This window comes from Neltuma alba, unplaced genomic scaffold, assembly GCF_004799145.2.
Source record: "Neltuma alba isolate B1F8T4 unplaced genomic scaffold, ASM479914v2 tig00011047_pilon, whole genome shotgun sequence".
Taxonomy (NCBI): domain Eukaryota; kingdom Viridiplantae; phylum Streptophyta; class Magnoliopsida; order Fabales; family Fabaceae; genus Neltuma; species Neltuma alba.
Genome location: NW_021635795.1, coordinates 11,451 through 27,623, shown reverse-complemented (window position 1 = coordinate 27,623; position 16,173 = coordinate 11,451). Strand labels below are relative to the sequence as shown.

General features: G+C 32.6%; 2 protein-coding genes across 3 annotated transcripts; one reads left to right on the top strand and one right to left on the bottom strand.

Moving 5' to 3' along the window:
• The first annotated feature begins 857 nt into the window (after window positions 1-857).
• LOC114760914 (receptor-like protein EIX2) lies at window positions 858-4,508 on the top strand. The gene is made up of 2 exons (XM_028950223.1): window positions 858-3,926; window positions 4,014-4,508. The coding sequence occupies exons 1-2, from the start codon at window positions 908-910 to the stop codon at window positions 4,295-4,297; spliced, it is 3,303 nt and encodes a 1,100-aa protein (XP_028806056.1). The 5' UTR covers window positions 858-907; the 3' UTR covers window positions 4,298-4,508.
• Window positions 4,509-4,795: 287 nt separating this feature from the next.
• Window positions 4,796-10,119, bottom strand: LOC114760917 (ras-related protein Rab7-like). Of its 2 annotated transcripts, XM_028950224.1 has the most exons (7): window positions 9,903-10,118; window positions 9,744-9,770; window positions 9,280-9,379; window positions 9,031-9,177; window positions 5,870-5,950; window positions 5,544-5,689; window positions 4,796-5,251 (listed from the first exon to the last, which is right to left on the bottom strand). In XM_028950224.1, exons 1-7 carry the CDS (start codon window positions 9,953-9,955, stop codon window positions 5,188-5,190), a joined length of 618 nt encoding a protein of 205 aa, XP_028806057.1. In that variant the 5' UTR covers window positions 9,956-10,118; the 3' UTR covers window positions 4,796-5,187. The 2 variants fall into 2 exon arrangements, with proteins under 2 accessions (XP_028806057.1, XP_028806058.1); XM_028950225.1 differs by lacking the exon at window positions 5,870-5,950 and having other exon boundaries at window positions 9,903-10,119.
• Window positions 10,120-16,173: the final 6,054 nt, after the last annotated feature.

Here is a 16,173-nt window from a genome sequence, read left to right as displayed (position 1 = left end):
TTATACTTTGGCGATGTTCTAAACATAAAAGTATTAATTAAATAATTTGAACATCCCTCAAACATATAAGTTTCCTTAAATATAGATAGGGTTTGCTTGTTACTCATACTTGGAAGATTTTCAAGCAAGAAATAATTTGGACTTGATGGAAGAAAATAAATTAAATTTCCTTTTCAAGATCCAAAATTTCTCTTGCTCATTAATTAGATGACTAACTTTTCTATAAAACAAGACCTATTCAACAGGCACTTCCCAACTTTACAAGTACAACACGGCAAGTTTGAAAGTATTAGAGAACGTCCCATCCACATCAATTAATGAGATGATGGGCCATTATTCTAATTGAAGCAGTTTGGGTTATAACTTTCTTATCATTTTCCCAGTTTTTAATATAAAATTTAATTAATTTATTTGGAGAGATTAAGAAATAAAAATCAATGAATTATCTTGAAGTATTTATCTCTATCATTTTTTTTTCTAAACTAATTTTTAACTCTTATAAATTGATATATATACTCTAGTAATACACGTAAACATTTTAGAGAGATTATATAACATATGCTATAATTAAGTAATTTCATAACTTTTTTAATCTCTCCAAATTAGTCAATTAAACCTTATATTATAGACTGGAGAGATTATATTATCTCTTCCACTTTTTCTAAAACCTTAGAACACGCACGTTTACCTCAATAGCATTATTGTCCCTCACAATATATTATCGCTTCTTACAAAGAAACTTTTTTTAATGTATATTAAAATATAACTGAAAATAATCTTAAAACAAAAGAAATCGAAAGTAGCATTATAAATACTAGCTCTTTTCTCCAAGAGCTGTATGTCCATCAAAGCATCCATCCATTAGATCAAATATCGGATAGCAAAAACATTTTGCCTTGACGTGATCATGGATGGTTCCTGCAATAATCTTGTGGTTGTTTTTGTTTGGTTACTTACCTTATCAAATGTTGATTTATGCATACGCAAAGCATCTTGTGAGGTTCAATGCATTCCAAGTGAACAAGATGCCTTACTTAAGATGAAGCGTCACCTCTCAGATCCTTCAAACAGGCTCGCCTCTTGGTCTCCTCATGGAAATTGCTGCAACTGGGCTTTCGTTATCTGCCACAACATTACAGGCCATGTTCTTCAGCTCCATCTCACAACTCCACCTCCTTCAGAGCTTCACTACATGGTTTTCAATGAGACATTAAATTTTGGTGGTGAGGTACATTCGTCTTTGCTTGGCTTAAAGCATCTGAACTACTTAGACTTGAGCAATAATGATTTTGGAGGTATGCAAATTCCTACTTTTCTTGGTTCAATCACAAGCTTGATATATCTTAATCTATCTAATGCCGTATTTGGTGGAAACATTCCTCATCAAATTGCAAAGCTTTCCAATTTGCAATATCTTGATCTCAGAGGTAATGAATTTAGTGGGAGCATTATTCATCAAATTGGCAAGCTCTCCAATTTGCAATATCTTGATCTCAGAGGTAATGAATTTAGTGGAAGCATTCCTCATCAAATTGGAAATCTCTCCAATTTACAATATCTTGATCTTGGAGATAATCAATTTAGTGGAAGCATTCCCCATCAAATTGGAAACCTCTCAAATCTAATCAATCTTCATCTCGGATATAGATTGTCAATACCTATTGAAAATCTTCAATGGGTTTCCGCTCTTTCTTCTCTTCAATATCTTGAGCTGAGTTATGCAAACCTCTCCAACACCTTTGACTGGTTGCAGATTCTACATTCACTTCCTTCTTTGAGAGAGTTGCATTTATTAGAATGTGATTTCAACCATCATTTTGAACCATCCATCATAAACTTTTCATCTCTAGCTGTCCTTCACCTTTCTGATTCTTATTTTGGCACTTCATTGATCCCAAATTGGGTATTTCAACTGAAAAGATTGGTTCATCTTCAACTAAACAATAACAGTTTTCAAGGTCCCATCCCAGTTGGTATTCAAAACTTAACTCTCCTTCAACATCTTGATTTATCTTACAATCAATTCAACTCTTCTATTCCTGATTGGTTGTACAATTTTGGTCATTTAAAGTCTCTCAATCTCTTTCAAAGCTACATAGTTGGCACAATTTCTGTTAACATTGGAAACTTGACTTCTCTTATTACTCTTGATTTTAATTATAATCTTTTAAATGGGCCGATTCCAATTTCTATGGGAAATCTTTGCAACTTGAAAAAATTGGCTCTTTCAAACAATAAGTGCAACCATCAAATTTCTGAAATATTAAAAATTCTTTCAGCAGGATGTGTTTCCCAAGCATTAGAGATTTTTTATATGAGTAGTTCCCAATTATCTGGCCATCTCACTGACCAGATTAGTCTTTTCAAAAATCTTGTTGAACTTGATCTTTCTGACAACTCCATTCAAGGTCCAATACCTAACTCATTAGGAAACCTTGCATCTCTAAAATATCTTGATCTATCTGGCAATTCCATTAAAGGTGCACTTCCTAGCTCATTAGGAAATCTTAAATCTTTGATCTATCTTTCTCTTTGGAACAACACTATTAACAGTGCAATTCCTATATCATTTGGAAACCTAACATCTTTGATGCACCTTGTTCTCACTAAAAATCAACTTGATGGAAATCCCTTTGAGATTCTAGGATCCCTCTCTAAATTGACTTTTCTTAGTTTGGGATATAATCTCTTTCAAGGAGTTGTCAAGGAAGCCCATTTTGAAAATTTCACCCATTTGCAGACATTTTGGGCACCAAAAAACCAACTCACTTTAAAAGTGGACCCTAATTGGAATCCTTCTTTTTTACTTTTGGAGGGGTTAAGTTTGAATTCTTGGAATTTAGGTCCCCAGTTTCCATCATGGATTCAATCACTAAAACATCTTTGGTATTTGGACATTTCCAACGCCATGATTTATGATTCTATTCCAACTTTGTTTTGGGGTGCAATGGGCAATATTCAATATTTGAATATCTCCTACAATCATATTGAAGGAGAGCTTTCAACTATACTGATAAACACTATTTTTGGAGGTGCTGTTGATCTAAGCTCAAATAAATTACATGGCCAATTACCTTATGTATCACAAAATGTGACGTACATAGATCTTTCAAGCAATTGGTTTTCGGGACCCATCACTCACTTCTTGTGTCATAGACAAGAGGAGACGAAGGCGTTACAGTTTCTTAAGGTGACATCAAATAATTTATCAAGTAACTTACCTGATTGCTGGATGAGCTGGCCATATCTTACAACAGTGAACTTAGCAAACAACCATCTCTCTGGGATGTTAAACACATCCATGGCATCCTTGTCGGAGTTGCAAATGTTGAACCTACGCAATAATAATTTTTCTGGAAATTTTCCTAGTTTTTTGATGAACAAAAGCAACCTGATTTGCTTGGATCTAGGAGAAAATCAATTTTCAGGAATACTTCCATCTTGGGTTGGACAAAGGTTGTCAAGTTTAAAGATTCTTGTTTTGAGATCAAACCAATTTTCTGGTCCCATTCCTCATCAAATTTGCGACATGAGTTTCCTACAAATCTTGGACCTTGCACACAACAAGTTGATAGGATATATTCCAAAGTGTGTTGAGCATTTGAGTGCTATGTCAATAATAAATGGTAGTTTAGAATCATCCATTTATTCTGCACAACAAATTGACGGGATATATTTCACATTGTTCGTTGAAGCATTATTGGTGAAAGGAAGATTTTATGATTACAGCAGCAACCTTGGCCTCGTCACAAGTATTGACTTTTCAAGTAATGAATTATCTAGAGAGATACCAACAGAATTTACAAGCCTTAAGGGACTGCATTTTTTGAACCTTTCAAATAATCATTTTATTGGCCAAATTCCTCAAAAAATTGGCCATATGGAATCATTGGAGTCTATAGACTTGTCAAGAAATCTACTTTCAGGTGAAACCCCACCAAGCATCTCTCAATTAAGCTTTCTAAGCTTCTTGAACTTGTCTTACAACAACTTGATGGGAAAAATTCCAACAGGGACCCAATTACAGAGTTTTGAAGCATCAAGTTTTATAGGCAATGATTTATGTGGTCCTCCACTCAACAGTAATTGTTCATCCAACAGCCCCACTAATGCCAAAGACAAAGAAGTCCATCATGAGAATGGAATCAACTGGTTCTTTGTAAGCATGGCATTAGGATTTATTGTGGGATTTTGGGTAGTAGTGGGTCCTTTGCTCTACAGTACTTCATGGAGGTATGCTTATTACCAATTCATTGATAGGATATGGTATAAACTACAATATCATTGTTACTGGTGAAAGCAAACTAAGGCCAAATTTGCATCTATAAGGTTCGCGCTTCTAGAAGAAATGAGTGATTTACCTCTCTCGTAATCATCTTATGCTTTTCAATGATGATGTTATTGATAAATAAAGTCATTTACAAGGGTTGTGTAGTTCAACTTTGAATGTCATACCACTGTACAATATATTTGTTGTGATGAAAGAGTTGTTCTTAGTAGGTGCATTACATATAAAGCTAAGCAATACATTGTTTTCTATAATCTTCAAACAGTACCATAAAAATCTAACGTCTTTAAAGACCAAACTATAATATTATGCATAAATCTCTATTTTAAATTTCCCTTGCTTTGATATCATACAAAGCTTAATCAGCGATTAGCATTTCTTAAGATCAACTAGATTCAATGCATTATCTTTGAGGACGTAATACTCCATCTTACAAAATGTGTGACCATCAATAATCAAGTTCAGCCCAAATAATAAAAATAGAATGAAAAGCAAAAAGAACTTTGCTTGCCCAAGAAATAGAATAAGAGATTTTACAATACTATAGAACTACCACAATTCACAACATTCAATTACTGAACTAAATTAAGCAAATCACTCTCTGTTTAGCCTAACATCAAGGGCACTATCAATAAAATGCCATTTACAACATTTGCTTAAACAACTTTCTCATGAAGGAACATAAATACCTAAGCTTAAACAACACGTGGCAAATCAATTGAACAAATGCATCACAATCAAAAAACTGATCAAGTCAAAGGTCAAATGTGAGTTCCCAACACAAACCAATCTAAATGACTGAATTACATGAAAGATGGGAAAGGTGGAAAATCATTACAAGACCCAAAAAAATGTGGGTAAGAGGGCCAAGTATATCGGATAAATCAGGATTTTTCGCATTAGCATGCACATCCGCGCCTTTGCTCATTCTCAGGAACAGTGTCTGGAATACCTTGAAAGTATCTGCAATTAAGAATGGAACACTATTTGCTGTCATGTATATTTCCTTTATGCTCTGTTTTCTGTTTTCTAGGATCACTTGCTATCATTTATGACTGAGTGTTTAGCTAGTAAGATTTTCTTGCTAATTTTCCAGTATGATTAGGTTTCTTAAGGTTCTATCATTCTTACTGAAGATTGAGACAAATATCCTACGTTTTATATATACACACACACCTACTATATATATATATATGGATGTAAAGATCTTGATATGATTTTGAATATGCGCATGCAAGTTTAAAGCAAAACTTACATGTCCTGCCCTTGCTCATTAGCAAGAGCAGTCTTAGCAATACACAAAAAAGCAGCATCTATATTGTAGTCCTCTTTAGCAGATGTCTCATAGTAAGGAATATTTCCTTTTGACACACACCAGTCCAATGCTTTCTTCTCAGACACCTGTGTTCAAGATAACCACATGAGGCTCCTTAGGTGGTAGGAAGGGCGATAGTTTGGGAAAAAGATCACGAGTTCAATTACTCCTCTTACAAAATTTTCCTTCATAAAAAATATATTTATATTTATTTAAAAAAAAAAAAGGCTATGAGAAAACCTCAAAACACATCACTGTCTGCTTACCACTCGACTATTTCCCCCATCAATATCAACCTTGTTTCCAAGCAATATAAATGGAAATTTCCTGGGATTAGGAGCATTTGCCTGTGTTTCCATGAAACTTTTTATCTTAATAGAAGCTCATCTTCATTCACAAAACATAAGTCAAAGGACAAAAATGGCCGTCAAATTTTAACATAAAAATGATGACCAGTATAAAGATGTAAAAGAATCAAATATTACACAAGAAAAGAAATTTTGATCAAGTCCCGTACTCCAGTTACGCATCCTCACCAAACAAAATATCAACATCATCACACTGGGTGGACTCGAGTCTTTTCAAATGAAAAATCAAGCAACCAATGCAATGCACTCTCATAACTTCATATGTATAGAGGATATATTTCCCATAATCAAAACGTTGCTGTCTTCGGCTTAAAAAGATAGTGACAAAAATGCCAAGTTTATTAGATAAAAGGGTTTGAAGAAAGTAGGGAAAAAAAATTAAAATTAAAGGTAATAAAGCAACAACAGCGCCAAAATTGTCAATTTTTGGAACCCACTTATTCAAGAAAATATGATATTATGAATCAAGTTCCTCCCAAAAAAAGGTTTAATAACAAGATAGACGACATAGCCTAAAACTGGAAGCTTCATGGTGTGTGGAGGCTCCATGAGAGACACACTGGAAATGAATGATTGATCCATTCAACTCCTAGGGAGGTGTCGATTGCTGGAGCTTAAGTCTACAAAGGGAGTTCTTCTTGTTTCTTCTCTAGATTCAGATTCTCACTTCTGATTAGCTTAGATTTAAGTTTATTAGACACTGTGATTCTGAATTTGTATGATCACTCGATTGAATGTGTCATTTGAGGAGGACGATCTCCTTTGTGATTGCTTGCAGTTCTGGATGCTCCTCTTGATTAAGACATATTGCTTTCTGGTTTCAAGATTAATTTGATGCATTTGCATTTTAGACATGATATTGCGTTGTAGATGTGGTTAAATTGTGGAAGGTTGCTAGAAGAATAATCTCTGTCCAGATTTGCTTTCTTCTCACAACTAAAAACCAAGTGGTAATTAAAAGTATACCAGTGGCTGAAGTTAATTCTGTGATATTAGGATGATTTCATGTTGCTATTATACTTGAATCAAGTGACATCTTGGATGTTTGAAATCTGACTAGGGGTTAAATAAATTCCATATCCTAGAGAAAAGCGAGGCAAGAATGAACACTATCTCTAGGAGTTGCTAATCACATATCATCTCTTATCACATTCCATTCCTCCACTTAATCACTAAAATACAGAAAAACAATTAGTTCTAGACAATTAGAAATAAAGAATTTAAATCACTGTCTCTTCTCTTAATTTGTAATTAAACTTCATTAATTGGAAATTCTAAAAGCTAGAGATCAAAGAGAACCAACCTAGGGTTGACTCCACTGCACTATAGGAGTTTAATTCTAGTATTTTGATAGCTAAACAACAAGTTTATCAATGATCAATAAAAATGACTCCAGAAATTGGAGACGTGGTCCGTGGATTATGCTAAAAGGAATCAATTGACTCAAGTCAGAATCATTTTGAAGTTCCTTCCTGACTGTTCAGTTCTTTTATGTTTACCTCTTCTTCTTCATCTTTTTGCTTTTATTTTGGCTGCCTTTCAACGGCTAACAAATAATAGGACTGGCCACCGTTAGCACATGAACAGAAATGAGGAATCAACTTTTATCCAGTGTTGAGTTTGCTGCAATGGTTTAAAAGTATTTATTCTAATTTTTCTGCAGTGGGCAGCATATTATGAAGTAGAAGTGGATTCTTTTCATGCTCGGAAGGGGGATCATGACTCCTTAGCAGTGTGGTCATACCTGAAGTAAACTCTATTGTTTAGGTATGCCAAATTTATACTTCACAATGGAGAACCCATAAAAGATTTAAGAATTCTCTACAAAAACTGCTGCTAAATCATCAGGAAGAGTAACATTTTAAACTAGATATCAGGCCCACGCATTGCCTAACATTTGAAAAATGAGTCCACTATTTATAATTTATGTATAACATGACTTGCTGTAATTTTATTATATATATAAAAAGTGAATAGAGATAATAATTTATTTCAATTGTTTATAATTAAAATTAGATATTAGGTTCTATGTATTATACAAAGTCTGATAAATAAATCACACTATTTAGACTTGTGAATAGTAAATGTTGAGGTAGTTTTTCTAATATATATTGATGCATTCTTCACACCCTTTAAAGCTTTTAATACAATATCACTTAAACAAGGATTTCCTTTTCATTCTGAAAAAACCATTATAAAATCCCCCATCTGTAAAATAAACATTTTCAACCTTTCCAAACAACTTAGCCTATTGGGAAAACTGATTTTTGAGATGCTATCAGTGAGATAATTAAATAGTCACAGTCAAGACTTTAATTCTTTTTGCCCTCATTTTTCTAATTAGATTAATTTCAACACAAGGTTTCCATGTGAAGGGTGTGAAGCATATATTAGTAAAATCAATCTTGGGCCTCCTTCTGATGGTAGCAGAGTCAGTTTTTGGGAGACTAGGTTATTATCATACGGTCAAACTGGAAAAGGATCCTCAATCTCTCTGAAAATCCACAAGTGAAACTCCCACAAACAATCTATGAGCAGAACATCCAATGGAAGCAAGATGAACATTTCTATTCCGTAAAAGATGAAGTAGAATTCATGAATTCCTTCCAGATCGAACATGTAAATCAAACAAATAATATAATCACAAGCTCCAAACCTTTAGATTATGATCTTATAGTATATCTACTAACTTTCATGTGATAATATTGATCAAGAGATGAAAGTGTAAAACACTAGAAACATACTTCAGCAGGGGCCATCCCACTTAAGAACAATTTTATGCACTCTTCTATCAAGGCAGGTAATTTACTCTTGACCCTTTATATTACCTCTTCTTCCCTGTAATTTTCGATCCTAAACACCTAGTACAGACTAGCTGATAGTCTAAGCAGAAAGATATAGAATAGAAAATCCCCTAAAAGCAATTTGACAAAACATGGGAAAGAAGAAATAAACTAAAGCAAAGACATAAATATCATTTCACATGAGGAAAAGACAGAACCAAGCATGCAAATCAACCAAAGCAATAAAAATACAGGATAAAGGGAAAGAAAAAGGACCTGTTTGAGAAATTCCTCATGCCATGTGTCAAGGGTATCGAAAGACCTCATAACATTAACATCATACACAAGGACACAACAATCTGCCCCTCTATAAAAAGAAACTCCGAGACTTTGAAATCTTTCTTGACCAGCAGTGTCCCATATCTAACTAGAACACAAATGATGCACTGAGATATACATAAATTTTCTAATAGTCAAGAGTAAATGAAATAGAAGACTGAAATATCACTGAGTTAGAAAACCTACTTGTAGAGTAACCAGTCTGTCATCAATCTGGAGTTCCTTGGTGACAAAATCAGCGCCAATTGTAGCTTTGTATTGCTGATTAAACTTCTTATGTATATATCTATTCAAGTGGTTAATCCACAGGAGCTAATTTCAAGAAGCACAAGAGCATAGAAATACTCGTAACTAGACATTAGGTACATGACTATTTACACAGAATCATGAATAGCAAAGCCTTCCTATCTTGCAGGAATCAAATAATGAAAACTAATAAAAAATTCAATAGAAACCAAACCCAGCAGTATAAAAACCAAATACGACGCAAATTAAGCGCCAACACCAAAAACAAAACAAAACAAAAACAAAAACAAATTTCGAAGATACAGATTTCAAATTTTAAGTAAATTAGCGGACTCCACAAACTCAGTACACCCAATATTACCAAATAAGAAAACTCCAGGCCAATCTATTAGGGATAAGGATACTGAGTCATCAACGACGTCTTTCCCACCCTGACAATGAATGAAGACAACAAAACCAATTTTATAATATGCTTATGAGTGAACAGATTTAAAATAAATACATACATATACATATATATACACAACCATCTAAAGCCTTACAGATGAACCCTAAGAACTTACCCGCTGTCGCCGAGAACGATGACCTTGAGCAAGATTCGCCTCCGCAATGACATGGGTGTGGCGGAACTGAATCGAGAATCTGAGCTGAGGAAGTTAATAGCCTTCTTAGTAAAACTGTTAGCCGATTAGAAGCGAAATTTGCAGCTGACTAGCAGTGCCAATAGAGAAAGCAGAAAGGGGCGCCAAGATGATTGCTTTCTTCAGCCATCGTTCCCCCTCCCCAACGGATGAAAAAAGGAAGCCACTGCGCGGTAACTTTCGGAGGCAAGGGAACGTAAACATTCTATAAGTAGTTTTTTACTTTTTTTACAGTAATTTACGAAATAAAAAATAAATACTAAATATATGAGAAGAATTTTATGTTAACTTATAGGGAAAATGACAGATAAAGAAGCTCCAAAATGTGAAATGTCAATTTGGGAAGCTAAGGAAATGTAATTACCCATAGGGAAGTCTTTCCCAAATTGGGATTTTGAAATTCAGTGAAATGACAAAAATGCCCTTTGTTCTTTTTTTTTTAAAAAAAAAAACCCAGCCCCTCACCGGTGGCCGGCGACCGGCGACCACCGCCGGCGACTGGCCTCCGGCAGCCGCCGACCGCCTCCGGCCACCGGCGCCGGCCACCGGTGTGGTGGCTGCCGGTGAAGGATTTTTGTGACAAGATTTTTTTTTTTTGGAAATAGGATAATATTGGTTCAAAGTGGCGGGGTGGGATTTGATCCCACAACCCCTTGGCCACTTGGACCAACAAAAGGATGACCATTGGGCCATCAAAGATTTCTTAACCTTATAATGCAAACAAAAATATAAGTTAACTCTTTTACTGTGACTCCAGCTCGTGACAACAATTTATTTGATGATGACAAGTCTTAATTGAGAAATAACAAGTCTAAATTTGATATTAACAAAGCAACATTGATCATAATTTATTTAAAAATGACACGTCTTTGTTGAAAAATAACAACAATTTATTCGGTATTTCTTGTTATGTACAAGGAAAAGTTGTTTTGTTAATATCAAATTTAGACTTGTCATTTTCCAGTAAAGACGTGTTTTTTTCAAATAAATTATGGTCATTTTTAATTAACGTAGATGCTATTTCTTGTTATGTATAAGGAAAAGTTGCATTGTTAATATCAATTTTAGACTTGTCATTTTATAGTAAAGACGTGTCATTTTTAAATAAATTATGATCATTTTTAATTAATGCACATGCTGCTATGTTATGTATAAGGAAAAGTTGCTTTGTTAATATCAAATTTAGACTTGTTATTTCTCAATTAAGACTTGTCATCCTCAGATAAATTGTTGTCATGAGCTGGAGTCACAGTAAAAGAGTTAACTTATATTTTTGTTTGCATTATAAGGTTAAGAAATCTTTGATGGCCCAATGGCCATCCTTTTGTTGGTCTAAGTGGCCAAGGGGTTGTGGGATCAAATCCCACCCCCGCCACTTTGAACCAATATTATCCTATTCCCAAAAAAAAAAAATCTTGTCACAAAAATCCTTCACCGGCAGCCACCACGCCGGTGGCCGTAGGCGGTCGGAGGCCGCCGGAGGCCAGTCGCCGGCGGTGGTCGCCGGTCGCCGGCCACCGGTGAGGGGTTGGGTTTTTTAAAAAAAAAAAAAAAAGAACAAAGGGCATTTTTGTCATTTCACTGAATTTCAAAATCCCAATTTGGGAAGGACTTCCCTATGGGTAATTACATTTCCTTAGCTTCCCAAATTGGCATTTCACATTTTGGAGCTTCTTTATCTGTCATTTTCCCTAACTTATATGAAATGGGTTTATAAAGGATTTTTTAAGCCCTGTCCTGAAAACACGTGCCTCAAACCTTAATTTAAGGCCTGCGATTAAATTTTCGGGGAAATTACTGTCAGCTCGCATGTAAAAGATTTAATTATTCAAAAATTCATTAACAATACAAGAGTTTGTAATTAGCAAATGACAACACTCACTTATTATGGGGATTTTTGATAATTAAATCACTTTAATAAGACTTCATAATAATTTTACCTAAATTTTAAAATTACTCTTACAATTTGAAAAAAGTTAATTATTTATATTAAATATATGTTGTTTTCTCTAAAAGAGTTTTTTTTATTATTAACTCAATATTAAAAACTTCCTTTTAAATATACAATCAATATAGTATAATTTGGGAAAAATTTATAAATTTGAAAAACAAAATAAATTAATATTTTACATTTAAAATTAAAATAAATACTAAAAAATATTTCTCCGATCCTTAATATGATACCTATTTAATTAATTTGATTAGATTAAGGAAGTTAGATAAGTTAATTAATTATAAGAAATATGACATCTTTTTCCTAAAACACTATAATCATCTTTTCTAATATCTCAACTCCCTCTCCTACTTGATTACGGTTGAGAGAGTATCAATAGGGATAATTTAGGAAAATTAATAAATATGAGAATTAGGTTTATACTTAAGATTAAAATTAACTTAACAATTAGGTCCTATATTAAGGAGCGAATAGTATTGTTTTAAAGAGACTTTGATTCAAAATTAAACAAATTTCATTGCTGCTTTTTCTTAAATATTTTTTATCAATCCTATCTGCATGTCTTAAAGAATTTATTTTTTTTATTATAAATGTAATATTTTAATTTACTTTGCTTTTCAAATTTATAATTTATTTGTTAAAATATCCTCATTGAATATTGGCTGCACATAGTAAGATGTTATCATCAAAGATAATTGCCATACATATGATTAAAAAAATATTTTAAAAAAATTTACACATACTCGCTATAATAAATAACTAATTTAACCAATTTTTTAATATTTATAAATTAATTATTTATCTATGAGTATATTAAATATAAATTTTAAACTTATTCTAAAGTAGTAGATGAGCTAAAAGAAAAATGTTATTCAAATAAGTATAAATGAGGGGGGCAAAACCAATTTTTTGGCAAAAAGCCCAATTTGCTTACTGTTACAAAAATTGACAACAACTTATTATAAAAAGGTTATTTTTAATGATAGTTAGTACTACCTCCTGTCCTAAATATAAAAGCTAATTGACGGTATTAAATACAAGTTATCAATCTATTTTGTTTCTCAAATTTATAATGTGGTTTAAAAAATATCGCTATTGATCATTAGGCGTTTTCATCCAAGTGTAGTTTCAATATATATGAGTGAATAAAAAAAATTAAAGAAGTTAATACCAATTTACTACAAATAAGTAATTTAACTAATTTTTTAATCTCTCCAAATTGATTATCTAACTCTTATATTAAGAATCGAAGGTAGTACCATATTTACTTACATATTATTCCTTTTTCTTAATTCTCCTACTAATATTTTAAGAGAAATAAAATGGACCATAATAGAAGGATTTTTTTACCAAAATAATACTCCCTCCGTTCCTTATTATAAGAGACAAATAACCAAATTACGTTGATAAAAAAACAGTTAAAATTAGTTGAGGACAATTAATGTGTAAAAAATATAATATTTTTTCCAACAATGCCCCCATTAATAAGGAGAGAGTATGAGAGAAAACAATTAAATTATTAAAAGAAAGAGAAGTGAGAGGGAAAGAGAGTATGAGTTGGAGACAAAATAAATAGGGGTAAAATAAGAAATCAATACAAAAAACTAGAGACAACTTTTAAGTGTCTCTTATATATAAGAACATGCCATAAGCATCAAATGTCTCTTATAATAAGAAACAGAGGGAGTAAGAAGTAACGAGTGATTAATGCTCCCAAGTTAAATGTCGTTTAGGTGGGGCCCTCAGCCAAATGTTGTAGGACTATTCACATGGTGGTTGCTTCCCACGTCGGCAAGTGCTCAATTAATATTCAATTCCTCATCATCAGCATGATTCGCCACGTGTTCAGATCGGCCTTTGAACCTGAAGCTATCTATCAATCTACAATTTCAAATAAAATATTTATCAAAAAATTGAAGAACAGGAAAAAAAAAAAAGGAAAAAGAACAATTTTAACTTCTAGATGGTATGACTTACAATATATTTCTATTACATGCTAAGCATGTTTTTTTTTACATAGTATAGAAAGTTGAAAAATCAGTCTTAATACAGCTTGCTATAGATTTTATTTATGTATTATATGTACATGTTTATTTATGCATTTTATGAAATAAAGAATCTATACTATTTGATAGATTGATTTAGAGGGTTTTCTCCGAAATATATTTTAGCCTAGGGAAAATTGCAACTAAAGACCACCAAATATATAAAATTGTGATTTGAGACTCTCAATTTGGAAAATAGTAAATAAGGACTCGGTCCTATTTTTGTAAATATAAAATCATGATGAAATGTCTAAAATGCCTCTCAGCCAAATGACAAGTTTACTTTAACAAATAACAATTTCAGTAGACCAAATCACAACTTGATTGAGGGTATGCCAAATGATGATTTAATTATGAAAAATGACAAGTTCACTTTAGCAGATAACAATTTCAGTAGACTAAATCACAATTTGACTTAGGGGCATTTTAGACATTTTACCCACATTTTATATTTCAAAAAATAAGATCGGGTCCTTATTTACTATTTTCTAAATTCAGGATCCTAAATCACAATTTTATATATTTGGGAGGTCTTTATTTGTAATTTCTCCTTTAACCTAAACATGCTCTAAACACACAAAAAAAAAAAAACATGAACATGTAAAGTAGTGTATAGATATTGAAATTGAAATTGAATGTTTGTGAGGATTAAATGTTCTGTAATTTTATTCAAAAATAATTACTAACTTTATCAAAAAAATTAAATTCAGTTGACTTCAATATCATCTTTTTAATTTGATGACAACTGACAAGTGTCTAAAGATTTAGCAATAAATTTCAGTTTTTTTAAAAAATGAGTATATTTATACTCAAAAAAATTAATATGGAGAGGAAGAAGTTAAGAAGACGTGGGCGGAGAGGCAATTTTTCTTCCCAAATCTCTTTATATATGAAGAGAAAATGAGGCATAAGGCTTAGGTTTTCTCTCTTATTTAAAGAACGCATTTTTCTCCTATTTTTTTCCTAGTTTTTTCTTCTTCCTAATTTTTTTCCACCGAAGCAGGGCTTAAGGTTTGTTTGTTTGTGTTTTTTATTAAAATTATTTTTTAGAACAAGTTTGGACCAAAAAACCAAAAGAAAATCCGTCATTGTTTTAATAAAAAAACATGATTAAAAATAAAAATTGTATTTGAAACAATTATTTTTAAAATCAACTAGGTAGATATATTTTAAGATTTACTCGCCAGCAAGTGGAGCCATTAACATTGATTTCGCAACACTGTGATCAAGTATCCTCATAGAGCTCGTTTCAGTGTTTGATGATGAAAGAAGGGAACTTTCAAATCCCTGATTGCTTCCTTTTTGCACCAGCTTGCGACATATTAATTCTATCAACAAATTGTTTATCCTAATGCCATCAACTACCGTCACATTCTTGCTTTGTCCCTATCATGGCTCGTGTAATTTCTGCACTAAAAAACTGCTACTAAAGAGCCGCTGCAAAATATCCTCTCTCTTTTTCTTTTTCTTTTTTGTGTGTGTGGTGGCTTTGCAATTTTCGCATGCATATATATAGATATGTATATATGTATATGTGTCTGCATATATACGATTATTTTCATCTTTTTTGTCCAAAGCTAGAGCTCCTTTTTGAATCCTTATTACGCACTCATCAAGCCTTCTATTCTCTTCAATATTTCACCGGCCATAGCCTGAGTTAGCAAAAGTTCTGTTCCTTATGTTACTGACACCAAAAATAGTAGCTAAATCACTATTTTGTACTATTAGAGAACATTAACTATGTTATTGATCAAGTCATATATGTAACAAAACGAGATAAAATTCACCAATAAGAATTGATCCAGTTGGTAAAGAGTCGGTTTATAACTTACAAAGTCGTGAATTTGAATCTAACTGTCAATATAAGGACGTTATTGATGAGCAACTTGTAACCACCTTTGTAAGTATTTTTTGAACCTGGAAACATGTTCTAGTGAGTCTCGAAACCCAACTCATTTAAACTTTTATTTAACTAAAGAGAGAAAAAAGGTATACTTCATTTTGTAGTTCAATCCGGTGTTTGTATATAGGACTTCCATACTTAGGCTAACTATCTTGAGCTCGTTATCTTAACCTATTTTCTAAAATACCTTTGAAAATAAAAATTAATTGAAGGTTGAATGATATACAAATACAAGTGGTTAGCCAATGAAAATTGTTCTAATTGATAAAGAATTGACTTCTAAACCATAAG